Source organism: Austrofundulus limnaeus, unplaced genomic scaffold (genome assembly GCF_001266775.1).
Source record: "Austrofundulus limnaeus strain Quisiro unplaced genomic scaffold, Austrofundulus_limnaeus-1.0 Scaffold9, whole genome shotgun sequence".
Taxonomy (NCBI): Eukaryota; Metazoa; Chordata; class Actinopteri; order Cyprinodontiformes; family Rivulidae; genus Austrofundulus; species Austrofundulus limnaeus.
This window is the reverse complement of record NW_013952411.1, coordinates 4,864,755-4,883,401: the sequence shown is the minus strand read 5'-3', so window position 1 is coordinate 4,883,401 and position 18,647 is coordinate 4,864,755. Positions and strand designations below refer to the sequence as shown.

The 18,647-nt window shown below is 40.5% G+C and overlaps 2 protein-coding genes across 11 annotated transcripts in view; both read right to left on the bottom strand.

Annotated features, from left to right (window-relative positions):
* Positions 1 to 1,209: 1,209 nt before the first annotated feature.
* LOC106512991 (sorting nexin-1) lies at positions 1,210 to 11,114 on the bottom strand. Its single transcript, XM_014001599.1, has 15 exons — positions 10,955 to 11,114; positions 10,349 to 10,490; positions 8,661 to 8,773; positions 8,447 to 8,513; positions 8,273 to 8,316; positions 8,052 to 8,193; positions 7,896 to 7,974; positions 7,742 to 7,817; positions 7,503 to 7,616; positions 6,545 to 6,638; positions 6,204 to 6,409; positions 5,839 to 5,982; positions 4,360 to 4,440; positions 2,402 to 2,473; positions 1,210 to 2,295 (listed from the first exon to the last, which is right to left on the bottom strand). The coding sequence occupies exons 1-15, from the start codon at positions 11,072 to 11,074 to the stop codon at positions 2,245 to 2,247; spliced, it is 1,545 nt and encodes a 514-aa protein (XP_013857053.1). The 5' UTR covers positions 11,075 to 11,114; the 3' UTR covers positions 1,210 to 2,244.
* A 997-nt stretch (positions 11,115 to 12,111) lies between these two features.
* The window catches only part of neo1a (neogenin 1a), a 254,016-nt gene continuing 247,480 nt past the window's right edge, over positions 12,112 to 18,647 (bottom strand). For 7 of the 10 annotated variants that reach the window (XM_014001596.1, XM_014001597.1, XM_014001589.1 and 4 more), the window contains 3 exons: positions 17,398 to 17,685; positions 14,802 to 14,938; positions 12,112 to 14,288 (listed from right to left, as the gene is read on the bottom strand). In XM_014001596.1, the coding sequence (XP_013857050.1) occupies positions 14,136 to 14,288; positions 14,802 to 14,938; positions 17,398 to 17,685 (578 nt within the window). In that variant the 3' untranslated portion in view covers positions 12,112 to 14,135. The other 3 variants (XM_014001593.1, XM_014001598.1, XM_014001595.1) reach the window with 2 other exon arrangements.

Here is an 18,647-nt window from a genome sequence, read left to right as displayed (position 1 = left end):
CAGCTGACCTCATTCTTTGAGCACAAACTGTTGCTGAACCTGGACCTGACCAACTGCAGCCACCCSACATCATAGACCTTAGTTAAATCCAGGTGGCAAATCTTTATTTTTTTATTTTTTGGCCAGGCAGTGGATCAACTAGCAGCATTAAGTACTGCCTATGTACAGTACAGACCAAAGGTTTGGACACCTTCTCATTCAAAGATTTTTTTTTATTTTTGATGACATTGAAAATTGTAGATTCACACTGAAGGCATCAAAACTATGAATTAATTATATACTGAACAAAAGAGTGTGAAACAACTGAAAATATGTCTTATATGGAGAATATGACATATTTTTTAGTTGCTTCACACTTTTTTTGTTCAGTATATAATTAATTCATAGTTTTGATGCCTTCAGTGTGAATCTACAATTTTCATAGTCATGAAAAAAAAAAGGGTGTCCAAACTTTCGGTCTGTTGTATATTAAAAAGATCAGATCACTCAATGGGTTCTATAGATTTTTTAACTTTTGTTTTACACCGATAAAAATATAAATATTTTCCAGATATGTCTTTTTAATTCCTATAAAAGGGTATTCTCTTTAAAACCTGCTTTTAGTTTTTAGCTACTATTCTGCAACCTTTAGCTTTTAAGTCTGTGCTGCACAGCCTTTTGATACTTTTAACTTTTAGCAATTCTTTGCTTTAGTCAACCTTTTGCTACCACTAGTTTTGCTAGTTTTAACTTTTGGAAACCTTTTGATGCTTTATAGTCAGCCTTTTGCTACCTTTAGCTTTCAGCTAGGCTTTTACCATTATTATCCATAATTTTACTTTTAACTTTCAGCAACTGTTTTGCTACTTTTAACTTTGGCTAGAATTTTGCTTTTTTTCAGCATTTTTTTCTGCTTTAAGATATTATTTTGCAAATTTGCTACCATTAGTTTCAGCCAGCCTTTAGCTAATTTTCATTAACCGAGTCAAGTCAGTTCCTGAACCCCTGATCTAATAATTTTTTGGACACTTGTGCAACACCATGCAGCTTTCATTTGATCACATGCATTTCAAGAACAGGGTTTTGCAAATTTTCAACCATTGTCTTCATATGACGTTCTAGGTGTTCACTCAAACATACTTCCAAATCCCCCTCCAATGTGTCACTCAGTTGTGCTGCAAAATTATTTCATATCTAAAAACAAGGACACAAAACCTGAAATCACAAAAGTAGTGCCCAAAACTTAAACTTTTATTTTATACATCTGCCTGTCCGGCAGCTCCAGGAAAAATGTGTGCGTGAACGCAAAGTGGTTACAAAAATAAAAACACATTCCTGCGTAAATCTGACATAAACTACACCTAGAAATGCAGATTCAGAAAATAAAGGGACCGCAGCATCCAAATGGCAGTTTATATCTGTCAATGTTTTTTTTAACCAGTTTATCAGAAAAGTGGGTTACAAACAATAACAATATTTTTATAATTCATTTCAAGCACTGTACATGTAGTAAACAATCACTGCTAGAGCTCCAGATCAAATGGGCACTCTTCTCCGACACATTAAATGTAACAGCTGTTGTCAAACATGGTTAATAACACGTTACTCAGTAAATATAACACCAAAAAAATAATACCAATGAAGACGATTGCATTTTTTTTTAAACAGCTCTGACAAACCTGGTTATATTTATCTTTATATGCTTTTTGAATTCATTATATATTCTGTAGGAGTGTGCTAAAACTTCAGATCAGTTTCCTCAGTTATTAATCAGCCATGATTGAGTAAAAACTGCACCAAAAAGAAGAAGGTATAATAATAAACAGTTGTTGGAGTGTAATTACTTGCATACAGCTATCTTCTCAGGTAAACTACAGACAATGATACTTAGGGGAGTACCTCAAAATAAACATTTCAACATACTTGTTTAAGCAAAAATACATTTCCCACTGACAGGACGGTGAGGCACACACATACTACAGACAAGTTAATCTCAGCTGGAACTTTGTTTTTATGTAGTCTTAATATCAAAAAACATAAACAAGGGAGTACATCAGAGACCTGTTGTGAAAAGGCGGCAGCTTATTATATCAAAGTTCTGTACAAGATACGAGAATAAACTGTAAGTAAAAAGACAAGAAGAAAAGAATGGATGGAAGTTTCTTGCGTGCTGCAAAATCATCCTCTCAGTTCCCGCTAAAGAGGCAGAAGTGTCCAAAAAGGCAGTTGGGTCTTTATATAAATAAAAAAAAATCTCCCACTTCATCAAGCTATTGCCTTGGCCTCAGGCAGGAACGCCTCCCAAAACTTTATAAGCTGGAAGAAAACCAAACCAAAGGGAACAAAATGGGTTAAATCACGTGATGAGACATTCATATGTGAAAAATGTCTGAACATGCACTTGATTTGGTTTAATAATCACCCGTTGTTGAGACTGCAGCATTGCCTCCAAGTATCTGATTATCTGGCTCTTGAAGTCCTTGGCTTTTTCTTTCTGTGAAGACAAATTGCTCGTCACGTCAAGATCTTTGGCAGCGGAAAAGCCAGCTGCAGAAATTCTTTTAGTGGAGCATAAATTCTTCCACAGAGCATGCAGAAGGATGTTATTCTGAAGAATAACTAGTAAAACATTTTTTTTCTTTAAAAGGGGGGGCCGTTATTTAAAATAGATTTTATATCCTGTTATAATGTCTCATCAAAATCATACCCAGTGTTRCTTTGACTCATTCATGCATGTTTGAGAAATCCTTGAATCTCCTGTAGCCATGTGGAGCTGATTAAATGCTTGCTGGTACGAAGCACCGCCTATTTACACAAAGCTCCTCCCCTAGAGCACCCTTCCCTCACACCTCCACCAAAATGTATCTTAAAAATGGTGGATCTATATTTATAGTTTCTTCGCTTAACATTGACCTAAGAAATGAGGATTAAGTCAAATTTGGTCGAAATCTAATCACATTTTCAGATTCTTGGCTTTAAAAGCTTTATTTTGATACTGGTTCATTCTGATACCACAAGCTTATCCAGAGATATGATTTAATTTGTCTCGTTGATTGTGATAATACTCTTTGGTCTGAATCCTAATTTTTTGTAAATTTTTGTCATTTTTTATGTCAATATAAAGAGGAAATCTCAGAGAGTATTTGTATATTAAGATTTCCCAGCTGGAAAGAAACAAAAACATTGCTAGCTCAGAGGGAAAAATTCAAAATTTAAAAAAAGGTGTTTTTCCTCAAAATCAGGTTTTTAGATGTTATTGCTCAAAAAAATGCTTCAATAAGTTTTTTTGGATTATATTTTAGACAGTTCATTCAAATGATACATTGGCATTAATTCATTATATTTTGACACAATGCAATTTTTTCACTCGTTTAAATCAAAACCCCTATATCTGCCTATATCTCCACATCCCAATTTTGGACTTAATCCTTGTTTTTTATGTGATGGGTCACACATATGTATGAGAATGACTGTAAGATATATTACCAAGCTGAAACATCTTGTAGGACTTTCTCTCTCTCTCTCTCGTGGCTCCAGTTCTTCAGAAAACGTACTTTCAGAGTCTAACATGGTAACATTCGAGTAAGCTTCAACTGTATCTTGAGTTGCCTTTTTCCAGAACCGATATTATCTAAYGTTGCTTCTTTTTAARCCTAATACAACACTCCTATGAAAGGTTGKAAACAGCAAGAAGCACTGTTGTGAAGACGTGCTGAAGTGGGAGTGTAAGAAATGGTAGAATGTTCTTAAAAGGAGGACAGAGGCCAAATTCAATGTGTTTAAATATAGGCTTTGATGCAAAGTCAATTTTATTTTTGATACAGCTTTTTCACAACTGAAAGTGACAGTTACTTGACTGTGGTATAGAATTGAACTATATACCTGGAAAATACATAATACCCCTTTTAAGAAATGCAAACATTGTTTTCTAAATTGTTCACTGAACATCGTTGAAGKCAGTCTCATAATGGCGCTACATGTGATCGTAAGGAAAAGCCAAAGTCAGCGACGTTATTCCTCTGAAGAAAATGAACGTCTGTCTTTGCAGAATTCCTGGGTATCTGATGTCCAGKGTGTTGAAATACAGGTCTGAGAAACACGCCTCCAAAATGGCTGAAAGCTTCCCTCTCGACACTAAACCTCCGGACTCAGAAACCCAATCCCATTCTTCAAAAGTCCCATTTCACAATGTTTAGGTACTTGGTTTACAATGACCTCTTTTCCAGCACTTCCTACACTGCAAGTGCTCAGAATGGATCGAATGCAGCTGAAACATACAGCGTCTACAGAAAGTACGCTATTATCTCTGCAGATTCTCTCAAGATGAAGAATAAGATCCAAGCTGGAGTACGAGATAAAAACAATCCTTTATCTACATACCTCAAATCTGAGAACTTCTTTGCGTACAGTCATGCCAATCCTGTCAAAATCTCTCTCATACTGAGTAACTCGTGCCTCCCACTGAGGACAAACAGGAGAAAGGACAAACACATTAATGTCATATTTCACACCATTTTCCAGCAGGTTGTTTTAGAAATTAAAAGAATAAACTATTAATATTGTTTTAACTAAGAACTTTAAACATGAGGACTGAAACACCCACATGTTCAGTAATGTAAACATTGTATCTTACAGGGATAAACAACCTGTCAAATGATGGTAAAAACACCAGACACAACAAAGACACAAATAGGGGTAGAGTTAACCCACTGTTACCCTTCTGAGCTAACACAGGTAGTCACAGGGGCAGAGTGTGTGTGTGAATTACCAGAGTGGACTGGAGGTCTTTGTGAGCACGTTACAGAACCATGAGTCTGTCACTTGGCCATCAAGATCTTGAGTTGATGGAAAATAAGTGAAAACTCATGGAACAGCAGAGTGCCTTAAAGCTATTATTCACACAACAATGACCTATTTAGGTAAAATAGAGCAGCAGAGCTCTGAATTAGAGGGGTAGTTCATTTTTTTTTTCAGTTTTTTTTTAAATAGGGTTGTCTGCAGTGCTTCAGAGTAGTCAGTATCTTACCTGCAAATAGCAGTCAGAGCAATCAGAGTTTGGAGAATCAGGGAGAAGTTCACAAAGCAACTCGAGTTAATGGCTGCTCAAAGCAGGGCCAACACGCTGTGAGCTTCTAACATTCACATTAACTCAAACTTTTTAAGAAGTTTCAGAAAACGTTTGGGATTTTTAAATCTAACGAGGTTTGTTTTAAGATATCTGTCTGATAAAACGTGTTGCATAAACTCATCCTAAATGGTTATTCTAAGCAGCAGTTAGATCAGGGGCCGGCCACCCTGCAGGCTTCACTTGTTTCCCTGCTCCAACGCTCCTCAGTCAGGGACCRATCAACCTCTTCAAGTTCTGCAGAAGCCGGTTAAACAACCATTCTTTGTGTTGGAGRAACAAGACGAGCAGAACAGTGACCCTCGAGGACTGCTATGGCTTCTGTCTGCTGCAGATAAGACATGTTAGCTTTCTGCAGCTCACAGCACTGRTGCTACAGAGGCTAAGATGTTTCACCTGTGAAAACATACCTACAGGCATCAAAACTATTCACACTTCCCTGCTTTGAATCAAGTGGACACTTTAACTGTGTGTACTGGTTGCTTTGGGAGCCGGATCAGTAATAAATGAGYTTATTTTTATTATGAGGAACCTGTTTGCACTAAAAATGAATGAAAGAGTTAAAAAGGTTTTTTCATTTGTCCAGGATGGTTGTAATCTGCACATCAAGTCGTGCTATCCTCAGTGTTTTGTAAATAGAGTTGGTCCAGGAAAGAAAAGTCAGGACAGGTTCTGCTGGTGTACTGTAAATACGTGTTGGGCTGCAGGAACTGCTGGGTCACRGGATCCGTTACCTCGCTGATCTCTTCTTTGGCCTGCTGCAGCTTGTCGGGTTTGTTAGCCCACAGCAGCTTGGCCTCGGCCTCCCTCTTCTTCTGGAGCGTGCTCTGAGCCTCCTGCCATCGCTGCCAAGCTCGAATGCGCTGGTCAAAGCCCCCCTGTTGACATCATTATCTATTTAGTCACAATACTCTCACCTGGATGCTGCAACAAGCTGAACAGGCAGCAGAAAACATTGTAAAGATTACTGGAGTACACCAACTCCAGACTTATTATTTTGTACTACGATGCATACTTTTAGAACTAGTCAGTGGTTTTAGTCCTGGCATTGCTCCGGTTTATTTTTCCCAGGCATGCTACGGCCTCGGTGTCAGCTCACCCTCACAGCACCCAGCAGGCGGATGTAGTCAGCAAGCAGCTCTGCTAGGATGAAGAAATCACTGGCTGCCTGCTCCTGGTGCAGCTGCTCCATCTTGTCCTCCACCTCAGCCAGCTGGGAGAGGGCCCGTGACAAGGCTGTGTTGTCCTCGGAGTTCCCCAGCATGGCCATGCTTTTGGCAAATATGGCCGTGTTTCCACATAGCTCTGGTGTTTAAAGGAGAAACAGAAAAAMCAATTAAGCTAATTGTTTGAGTCACATCTGCTGGTTTGAGTTTATTCTATTTTTTTTTACACTACAGGAAATAATCTACTCAGAAATCCTGAAAACATGAAACCGACCCTTCCTGTGACTGACAAGAGAGTCGACCACAGCATGAAGCTTCTTCAGCTGCTGCTCCTCTGCCTCCACTTCCTGAAACTTGTCCTCAAACCACTGAAGCACAACRAAACAGAAACACACAGACTTATCAGCTTTTACTGCTAGACCTGTTTGTCCTGAGTCATATCAGTTATAGAAAACAGACCAAAGTATTTCAAATAACAGCTTGTTTTTGTCCTAATTTAACCTTTTTGGACCATTTTAACTCACAATCCTAAACCTTAAAGGGATCTCTGACTGCTGTTACATGTTGCCTTTAATATGTTCTGTGTTACTAAAAGTTGTTTACTTTAAAAATAGTACAGATTTATTACATGTTCCACTTAAGCACATAGCCATTTTGTTATTTATGAAATTATTCTGGTGAGGATGATGATGGGTTACAGTTGAGACCAAAACTAAAGTCAATGCTAAAAAGCTATAATATGTGACAAATTCTGCATTAGTTTCTATGTTTTGCACAGTAAATCGGTTGAAGTGATCAAAGGTAATGCTGAGTAAATTAGCTCGGGAGGTAATGCGAAAGCTAACAGGCTAAAGCTGAGGTTCTCCCTCCATGAAGCAGCTCTGTTGTCCTCCATCACAAATATATATTATAAACAGTACAGTATTTTTACAATCATTTTTATAGTTGAAGCAAATCTTTGTCAAATAATGCTTAATGTTACAACTAGTCAGTGGTTTTGTTGCACCTGATGATGTTTTTTGGGTTTATTCTTCTGTTTAATATCACATAACATAACATTTATATTAGGCCTGTAAGAGGATGCTAACCATGCATGCTAACCAAACACTCCACTGTGAAGTTGGTTAAAATCTGTATAAACARATTTTCCATAATCTGACAAACCAATGATTTATTCCCCACAAGTTCAGAACATCAGGGTGAAAGTGAAAAGTGTGACTGTGTCCTCTTACAGTGTCGGACTCATTCATCTTGATGGTCATCTTGCTGACAGCGTCTGATGCCTTGGTGATCATCTTGAGGAAACCGGCTCCACTGAGTGTCTGAGTGTTTACTGCTCTGGGTAGCTAAAAATCAAAACAAACAGCACTTTTTAAATTACTTTCGCATTAAATTTAAACGATTACATCTAAAATATTTTGACACACAGCTATTGTTTATTTTTTTTTTACTTTAAACCTAAAATACTCACATCGTCTCGTTCTAAAAATTCCCGAACGTCAGGATCTTGCAGGATCAGTGCGTGGGACACAACTCTCTGAAGATACCTGCACAGGATCAAATGAAAACAATAATGGTCATCTCTTTAATGTCGACATGGTAAGGAAGCATGGATGGATCGGCACCTCTCCAGAGCCGCTCTTCTCCTTTCCACGAACTCCACTGATGATGGATCGTCCATCCCCACCTTCACTTTAGTCATTCCTGTTGGTTCAGACAACCGTTACAAGAGACGAGCAAGCAAGAGACACCGTATGCAAACTTTACACAGGTGTTCCCACCTACGACACTCTTCTCAGGAGGTGGTGGGATGATGCAGCCGTGCAGCGACTGCTTGACAGAGAGCTTCTCGTAAAGACCCAGGAAGTCGCTGAAACGTCTCCTTACAGTAAAGGCCTTACTTTTAAACATGGGCAAGGAGGTCTGGAGGAAGAGAAAAGAGGAGATGAGAATAACCTAGAACAGTTATGTAAAAATGTATTAAAAATGTTTAAATACAGACCCGGGTTGATACTTTGTAGGCAACGTATGCATTCATGCCATCTCCTAAAAAGATGACGTTATGTTTGAGAAGTATTTAGGTTTCAATATGAGAAAATTTACTTTAAAATAATTAAAGTGTGAAAGTCCTCAGTGTATCACTGCACTTTCCAAATAAAAACACAAATAGACTGACCGACTTTCTCTGGGTTGGTGACGGCAACATCCACGTCAAAACTGTCCCCAGATTCATCCTCCTCCAGCTGCAATGAACCAGACCAGAGTCACACAAATCTAATTAAACTGGAAACAGTTTGCACATTTAGCCATCAAACACGGTGCAGGCCAAACAAAAGAAATGCATCCATTAATGGTTCACGGGGAGAGTTTAGCCCAGACGAGGTYCGTACCTGCTCCAAGGAGGTGGACTGCAGGGCTGCAGGGCCTCGAGCCAACGAGGAGGCGGGGAGCTCCTTCTGAGCCGAACTGCTGGACTTGCCTGAGCTTCTATCTGCATGTGCCTCTGTGGAAAGAAAACACTTTCAATCAATGCAGAACACGAAAAAATAAACACACTGCAATTTCTCAACGTGACAACTTTTACACACACACACATACATATATATATATATATATACACACACACACAAAAAAAAAAGTCAACATTTATTTATAGATTATAGTTTGATTAGATTTAACAAAGTGCAGGAGCTCAGGTAGTTGGTTCCACCGACGGTGCAGCGATCAAGTTTTTAGCTCCTCTGTCTCCTCTGTGATTTTTGCCACGCTGTATACAAAACATGAACTTCCTGTGTGAAGTTTTTTTTTGCATATTGTCTTTTTTTTCCTTTTTTACTTCCCAGTTTAGAAACGACGTCTCACACATTTCCATGTGTGAAAAATCTCCAGCTCTAACTCTCCACGCTTGTAGAGTGAAAAGAACTGAAATGAACTGAAAAATCTCATCTGTTCTGACCTTTTAAAGACAAAGGAGATTTCTGAGATTAAAAGGTGTATCTGAGGCCTCGTGGTGAAGAGGGAGCTGAGCTGTCAGGTGAAGCTCTGTTTACCTCACAGTCAAGGCAGTGGGAAATGAGTTCTCTCTGCAGGGTGGCTGGACTCTCCCTTAGACAGGACGAGTTCAGTTAACCAGGAGAGACTCGGAGTAGAGTCTCTGCTCCTCCACGTTGAGAGGAGTCAGTTGAGGTGGTCCAGATATCTGGTAAAGATGCCCCCTGGACGCCTCCCTAAAGACCTCCACATTCTCCATCTGAGCTTGGCTCTCATCGTCGCAAAGCACGACAATTTTGCTTCAACTACTCACTCCCAGAGTCCGGATGTTGTACCCGAAAGCAGACATTTATAAAAATAACCAAATGGGCCAAAACTCAAGGATGGAGGAACCCATCTGCCGAAAGCTGTGGCGCTTTAACCGGGACAGATTTGTTGCCAAACTAAAGACAAATATTGGAGCGGAGACTTTTTATTTATTTATTTTGTTTCCAAGCAAAGATTATAGCGGGAAGAAATCCCGTGCAGTGACATGTACGGAAGTGGGAGGGGTTTCCTAGGAGCTCGACGCTGTGTGTCTGTGAAAGGTGTGTGTGAAAACGAATGTCGAGCGTGACGGCCTGTCGACGGTTTGTTTTGGTTTGGAGCGTGCCGGGCCCTCACGGAGGGGCCTCAGGCATGTCACAGGGAAGACCCAGGAGACGTCTCACTGCTGGTCTGGAAACATCTTGGAATCCTCCCAGAACATCTGGAAGAGACGACTCCAGAACAAGCTGAAAATGTTGGATAAAGGTGCAGCTCTTCCACTGCCTTTAATGCCAGACTTTATACTGAAATCATCCTGTGCTGAGAAGAAACAGTCATTGCTGTGTTAGTCAACACTTGAGTCATTTGATTTTGCGAGCATCTATCAAGTGTTTTATGATTTATTCTGCTAAAAGACAGCTACAGCTGAGCTCAGAGTGCTGAGAATAATTCAGATACAACCACACTCAGTTTCAGCTCAGTATCTGTAAAACGTGGCTGAGCTCTAGTCATGTTTAGTATTTAAAAGCGGACGCATTGGGTGAGGAAACAGTGTCCAGACCTGCAAACAGGTCGTTGTCCTCATCAGAGTGAACCCCATTGGGCTTGGCTGGTCTGGCCTGGTCCTCGCTGAACAGGTCTTCAGGCTCCTCAGTGACCCTCTCCGGCTGAGAAACTCCTCGGCTGACAGATACCGGCTTACTCTGCAAACAGGAGACCAATGAGCCACACAAACACAAACAACAACAACACAAACAATGTGTTGACTGGAGGCTGTCCACTGAAAGCAAAGGTAAGAAGAGTCTCATCTGGGTTAGCAAATACAAACCTTCACACAATTAGTGAAAACGACAAACTCCAGTGAGTGAACACCAAACTAAACTGGCCTTAATGGACAGGAGAGGCCGACAAGCTCAAAAACAAAACAAAAACTCAACACCGAAGACTTAACTAACCTAACTGTGCGCCGAAATATTAACGTCACCCCAGTTTCATAACTAATACCAGTCTTTGTTGTAAAATTATTATTTCCCGTCCACCGTCAGCTGGTTTCAGTTAAATTTGATGCAGGTCAGATCATCAGATAAGGAGATGAACTTCCACGCGCTGCATCGCCGACATGTAAAATAAAATAAAATAAAAATCGACATGACAGCTAAAAACGTACGTTACTGACAAAGATGTCCTCTCCCTCATCGCTGTCTCCATCTGCCATGTCGGACAGTCCAGGTTCTGGCTCTTCTGTTGCAGGGAAAGGAGGTGGATTCCGATCCGAGCTGGCCGACATATTTGAGTGTTGAGAGCAGAGACGTCCACACCGGAAGTGACGAAAGACTGTCTGCTGCCAGCAGCGCCCTCTGCTGTTCAAAACACCTCATTACAACTAATTACTATTATTGTTATTATTATCACAACCAACTCATTACTTTTATCATCTCTCCTATGACAATTAATTGAAAACCTGTAAATGTACGTTTCAGAAAACATTTTCAACAAAATGTTAAAAACTGACATATCAGATCACTCTGGTGAGTGACATGTCAGAGTTTTAAATTAAGATAATCGTCTGATGAAAAAAAAAACTATAATGGTTTCTGGGAAACCAATACAATTTTGCAAACAGGGTTAACTCTTAATTACTGCCAATGTTTTAAACAAAGACATTAAATGAGCTGTTAGTGAAACATTTACTGATTTACCGCCATTTTAGTGTTTGGTAATGAGGAGTACATGTGGTGGCCATCTTGAATTTTATTGGTGTAAAAGTTAATCAGTTGTAGATGTGCATATGGTGACTACTTCCTGAAAGTTTCATTAAAATCCCTTCAGTGGGTCACAAGCTATTTTGCTAACAGACAAAATGGGTTTATATCAACAGTTAATGTCAAAGTACTCATTTAAAATCTTGTGTGATCTGTGATTACTCAGAGTCTTAGTTGGGGATGACTGTCAGCTACTACCACATCAAATTCCAGCTCAATATCTGTCAAACTGACTGAGTTGTATCTATATTTGTGTTTAATAAGGTTGCTTAGCTGTGGCAGTCATCTTGAATCAGGTGGAGAACTAAAGTTAATGAGGTATAGATGTGCAAGCAATAATTATTTTTTAAGAGTTTCATTAAAATCAAACATGTGGTTCGTGAAATATTTTGCTAACAGACGCAAACAAGTACAAACCTTTTCACCTTTCAGTGATGGATGTTAACTAATCTGATTTCTTTGGAGTTATTTTTAAATTTTCTATTTTTTACTTTCAAAWAATGAAAAGGCAGTTCCTATGCAGCATTTTGAATATGTTTGTTGAAAAAAAAAAGACAAGAGAAACATTTACTTTGTTAGTATTCATAATAGTTTGTATACACAATGTATAGGAGCACCAATAAAAAAACATTTTTTTCAACATTTTCGTTTTTTTTAAAAAGCCACAGATTTGTTTTTCTTCTACAGAAAGCAAAGAACGCTCTGTACACGAACAAGCAGAACAACAGAGTTCCTCATCATGAGCCACACAGGAAACAAACAAACAAACAAAAAAAACCTCGACTCCTCAGCTCATCTCATCTCATCAGCAAATAAAAATCAAACATAAGACCAGCTGCCTGCTGCTTACTCAGGACACTACGTTACACAAACAGCTTCTGATATTTAAAACACAAGATATGTAAGAAATGTACTTTTCGAAAAACCGTGAAAAAGTGCAATACAGGTTCAACTGTTTACAACTCAAAGAGATCGCTTTCCCAAAAAAATGGAGTCAGGCCCTTTTTTTTCTCTCTCTCTCCTCCCAAACAATGTTTTTGAATCATTTTCTTCTGAAACGTGCTCCTCGTTTAACTCAAGAGTTCAAAAATCTCTTTACATTTATACTGACATTCATGATGATGTACATTTATGCAAAAACATGGTATTCACAAAAAAGTAGAGGAAATGACTTTGGAAAATGACTAAATTCTTTGGGTAAGAAGATAATGAAAAACTAGTTTATAGATCATCTTTTGTCTCCATTTTTTTTACAGCAGATTTGTGTTTCTTCATACAAAATCTACCATATTAAAAAAAATAATAAAACCAGGGAGTCCCTTTCAAAAGGCTAACATCTTTGCATTGTATAGGTTTTGGAAAAGAAACAACAGAAAAATTAAAAAAAAATTAAAAAGAATGCCCTGGTGCTTCAGCAGAACACACTGAAACCAAATGTTGGGTTTTTTTTGGAAACACACACACATCCRGTCGACCGTAGCGTATAAAAAAATCAGTTGCATCTGATTGATTGAAGAGGTGTGTGTGTAGAAGGCGGGGGTGGGGGGTCAGCACCCTGAGTCTGTGATAACCCTGACTGGTAGTCCATCCCGTCAACGTCCCCGCAGAGTRACGCCAGAGCTTCCACAGAAGCCAGTGACATCTTGAGTCGCCTCTGCGGTCCGACACTCCAACACGTTGGTAAGGCTTCGAGGAAAACGGAGCTCCCGCCGCCGACACAAAACACCCGCGAGCTTTTTTTATGAACGAAGCGGACAACGAAAACGGCTCCTCTCCCCCACACACTGCTGATATGAAAACCGAGCCTCAGGACTCGGCTCTAATCTAAATCTAAATATTACTGAAACATCAAAAAGAAGGAGGCAGCTTACAAACAAAACTTTATGTACATGTTCATAAGGATATGTGTGTAAAAAAATACAATAGCATAGAAAATAAAAATGGCACAATAAATGACAAACGAGGGTAATAGAATAAAAAAATAATAATAATAGGAGGTTGGTAAAAAGGGGGGAGTGGCTGACATCCAATGCTCACTTCACTGAAACGGCCCAATAGATACAAAATGCACAAAGAAAACACCAATCGAACAAACACTGTTGTAGGACCGGGCTGCGCGAGCACCAGCATCAAAACCAGCAGACACCAAATCAGCCGTCTCCTTCCAGAGTTCAAATGCAAACCACGTGGTTTTTTTTTTTTGTGGGAAAAAAAACCCCCAAAACAAACAAAAAATATATATCACAATCTTCCAGTTAAAAGCGACCAAAAAGTTCATCGTCTCTGAGATTGTTGGTTGTTCGTATAAAGACGAAGCATCTTGTTCTTACGTCTCATGACCGTCTCCTTCCTGAGACTGAGTAAGGTGAGCCAAACAGAAGGTTCAGTCTGGAGGTTTGTTTCTTGTTGTTGTTATTTTCCCCCTCCTCTCTCTCAGGAGAGAAACAATCAGGAGGAGGAGTTTCCTTTTAGGCACAAGAGGCCATTCTCTGTCCGTCAGCCTCCTGGCTCCAGAGAGCTTCAGTTTGGGGGCGCTCTGTGTGTGTGTGTGTGTGTGTGGCCCACCCCCCTCCGGCACCACGGTGCTCACGGCGCTGTCGTGATGGCGTTCAGGTCCTTCATCAGGCCCTCGAGGTGGGCCATCTCCTCGGTCAGCTCGTCGGGCTCGTAGCTCTGAGGGAGAGGAACAGGGTTACTGCGGGGGGCAGGGGAGGGGCAGGGGGGGAGGGAGGCAAGCACCTGGAAGGAGGGAAGGAAAAGAGAGAGAGAGAGAGAGAGAGAGAGAGAGAGAAAAGAGGGGAGAGGAGAGGAGGATAGGGTCAGTCAGGGATCTATCACAGCAGACAGGAGGAGCTGTATGGGTGGGATGAGGCGAGCTGGGAGGCGGGTCAATGACACTGACGAGTTAAAAAACAAAAAACCAAGAGGCGGCGGATGGAAAGCAAAACATCGAGGAGCAAAATAAACGTGGTGCGAGAGATAAGAGGAGCCATGAAGTCAGACCATTCCAGGTTTTGTTGAAAGGTAAATGAGTGAAAAGCGGACAAATCAAATGTGAAGTTGAAGTGAAAAAGAACAAAAAGAGAGAAAACAGAAAATGTGTTACAATAAGTCCATCAGACAAGTGATTATATAACACATGAAACTATGATGAGTGAGACTTAAAGACAAACATGTCAAACCTTCCTCACCACCATCCTCATCATCAGGCCTGTCATACCACTATTAGCCAGAGTGAGGCGCTGTACTCACGCTGTCCACGTCCTCCAGCATCTTGCTGGTCTCCGGTACGTCGGGGGCGTTCGGCACGGTGACGATCATCGGTGAGCGCGTCCTCCCCAGTGTCCCGATGGAGGCTGTTTTCACCACGTGGGGGTGAGTGGGGGGTCCTGGGTGGGACAGACGGAAACACGCGGTTAGAGATGGGTCTGGATCAGGCGAGCGCTGGAGGAAGTCTTGTTGTGTACTTCTGGTTTTACTCTGTGTTTGAATTATTACTTCTGTCAAAAACATAAGGAACATATTTTTCTCTTCTTCATCCACCTCCTTGAACACAATCCAGATGAAGTGATCTGAAGTGGATCAGAGGATCTGAATCTGACTCACCTGCATTTTATCAGCATACAGTAGCACTGACTGTACCTAACTGGACTGGTTTTACTTTTAGACTTTTGTTTTGAAAGGCTGATGGAGACTAGTTGAAAACAAAATGGCGAGAAAATCAATTTTAACTCTTGGATTCACACCAAGCTCCATGTCCGCTTTTGCAGCATGAATGTTGTCATCCAGCATTAAGCGGTGTGGAATCACAACAGTGCAGAAGCTGCTGGACGAGGAGCCCAGCCTGGATCAGAACCGGGCTGAGCTGCTGACGTGGTCAAGACCGGTCAGGTCCGGTGATCAGTCACAGTTTAGTTCCAACACCTCACTATGATGTCTCACAGCTCTCAGACTTTCTGACTCACAAAAACTGAACTGAGAAATGTTTGACACACTCACAACTCTGACTAGTTTAAAAAAATGGCCACAGAAATATTCTGAAAAACATCACAGTTCTTGTCCTGTCTCTTGTTTGTTTTTGTTTGGCTCTTACCACATTACGATGTCACCCCAAACATGCTGTAGGACGTCTCTTGACTGCAATATTTGGGTATTTTTCACGATTCATGGGTTCTCTAAGAATGCAACCCAGTGCAAAAATCACTGCTTCACTGTAAAACGAAAACCCAGGAAGAGCTGGTATTTCTGTGGTTAATAGTAAAGAAGCTGTTTTACAGATGATCACCATCATTTTTTGACACTGACAAAACTTTTCTCTACACCGTCTCCTCCTCGCACAGAACGCTGCCATCTCCTTTCACAAGTGCTTTTGCTGGAACAGTTGTAAAGATTGTTGTATTTTCCTGCAGCCGCTTTACATCATAAACACACCTACAAACTTACGACCAATCGCTTAATACTTGGCGTACACCCCAGTGAGACTAACGCTCTGACAGGGGGTCTCGTGAGAACAAAAAGACTTAGTTTCCTTCAAGCATCGTCATGACCAGTGGTGGGCACAGTTCCCCTAAAGCACAAAAAGGGGAACTAATTTCCTGATTAGTGCTTTAGGGCTTTTGCTACTTTTTAAAATTCATTAGTGGATTAGCACTTGCTAAATTTATGGGCTGAATTTAGGAACACGAACTGAGATCTTTAAATGTTCTTAATAGGGRTGCACCAAAAAAATCGATTCGCATCAGAATCGTGATTCTCGTTTACAAAGATTCGGAATCGATTTCAAATGTCTTAAAATGTATTTTAAAAAATAAAAAAATCAAGCAAATCCAATGGCTGTCAGACTCCATCTTATAACTACGTGAGCCGTCCTGACGGTTCTGGAAGCTATGAATGCACAGAAAGCAGCAAAACAAAGAGGAAACTACAAAACTGGAGGAAAGAGATTCAACTGACCCCTGTCTTCATTGATTGCAAAGATTTGGACTCATTTTGGTTTTTACTGAATAAGTTTGAGTTTGACATGAGCTTCACTGTGTGCAAGGGTTGCAAAATGAAGATGAAGCACTTTGGGAACACAACAAAATGGGCTCACATTATCAGATTTTAATAATAAAAAAAAACAATTTTGAATTGAATCGTGGCCCCAAAAATCAGAATCAAATTGTGGGATAGTAAAAAATTCCCACCCAGTTATTAACATTATATTTACCAGCTGAGGGTGAAAGCTGTCACATTTTGTTCATGTGCATTCACTTATCCACTAGGTGGCATATTAACAATACTCTGCACACAGTAATTATTGTCTCATGTTGACTTTGAAGAATATTCCATGGGTCAACTGAGTTATATTAGTGCTTTAGAATTAGCTTTCGTTAAAGTTTGCAGTGAATTAGTGCTTTAGAATTAGTGGAGCTAAATATTTGAGTTAGTGCTTTAGGGTTAGTGCAACTAAATTTTTTGATTAGTGCTGCCCACCACTGATCACAAAACATTTTCAGGACTTTTCTTTAGGTATAAACCATCCTTTAGGTTCCAGTGAGACACGTCTCTGATAAAGACGGTCTTACAAAAAAAAAAAAAAAAAACTAAACTAAAATGTTTAAGTTTAACAGCATTTACAGTTTGTGTGTGTTGGCACTGGAGCTCATCATTTTACTTTGTTAAACTGATTCATTTCTTTATGTCATCTGCAAATATCGCTAAACTGAAAAACACTATAGATATACAAATTTAGCTCATGCACAAAAATCAGTTTTGTTGTGTGATTTGTCCTCAGGTAAACTGTGTGTGTGTGTGTGTGTGTGTGTGTGTGTGTGTGTGTGTGTGTGTGCTGGATGGGAGCGCTCACCGCTCTGAGCGAGCAGAGGGGTGCTGGGCAGGGCGGGGGACTCGTATGATGGATGGCTGAGGGCCGGGATGGCAGGCACGGCGAAGCTCTTGAGTGGGTGGGCGTGGGCGTGCGGGTGGGCCGGGCGGTGGGGGGGCAGGTTGCTGGAGTAGCTGGGCTCCTCCTCGGTGGTGGTGGAGCCGTGGTAGCTGCCCTCGGGGTCGGCCAGGATCTCGGAAGGGCAGGAGACCTGGGAGGAGGCGGTGGGGGGAGGGAGGGGCTCAGAGCAGGGCGTGTTCCTCACGGACTCTGGAGGAGGAGAGGCACAAGAGGCAGAGAGAGGATTCATGTGCTTAAAACTTCTTTAGACCCGGTCTGTCAAATCACTGTGGCACAAACGAGCATGTTAATCCTCCTGCAGCAAGTCTCTAATCTGATCTTTTTCTTTTTCCTCAAGAGTGCTAAGATACTTGGTCAGGAAATTATTTAATAGATCTCTAGGATGTCAACAAATTTGATAATTAACTACTAAAGCCATAATAAATCAATTATTCATTTGTTGCTGCTTCAAAACACTGAATAAATTAAAGTTGTAGTTAGTTCGCTGTGCTGTTTATTGGGCGGGACTTGTAAAAGAATCTACAATTTGAACACATTAACTTGAACTCTACATTATCCAAACCAAATGACTGAAAAAGATGAATAATAGATGATTTTGATAATAAAACAGCCAGTTGCAGCTTCTCTGGGCTAACATAAGTTGCATTTTCTGTCCGTTAAAAGAAAGACAAACTGATGTACTTTTCATTCCTCAGTTAATGAGCTTCCACATGCAGCTCAGCTTCCATCTTTACAGCTTATATTCAGATTATAATTAATCCAAGGAACTAGGGCTGTGTATTGGCAAGAATTTGGGGATATGATACATATCATAACAGGGGGGTAACGATATGATATATCCCGATATATTGCGATACTGTAAGCAAGGCAATATATTGCGATATATTGCGATTTTTTTGTCCAAAAATTCTATTAAATAAAAACCTCTTACTGAAAAAAAAAGAAAAGCTAATGTTTACTTACAATGCTTACATTGGCTGTGTCTCATGAGGACCCAGCCTAGCTGGGCCACAGAGGCCACATCCTTGCTGGGCCGGGTAGGCTGCTCAAAACTGCTGCAAAATGAGACGGTCTAGCCTTCGCCTGACATTGGTTTCATGTGGGTTTGCGTGGCCACGTGCTCCCCGTTACCATAGTGATCAGTTTCATGT

Excerpts from the sequence above, each read along its gene's own strand:
- LOC106512991 (XM_014001599.1), bottom strand. The coding sequence starts at position 11,074 with ATGTCGGCCAGCTCGGATCGGAATCCACCTCCTTTCCCTGCAACAGAA. Across the intron at positions 10,491-10,954 it reads AGGACATCTTTGTCAGTAAC|AGTAAGCCGGTATCTGTCAG; the intron begins GTACGTTTTTAG and ends TCCTGTTTGCAG. Across the intron at positions 8,194-8,272 it reads CCTACAAAGTATCAACCCGG|ACCTCCTTGCCCATGTTTAA; the intron begins GTCTGTATTTAA and ends CTCTTCCTCCAG.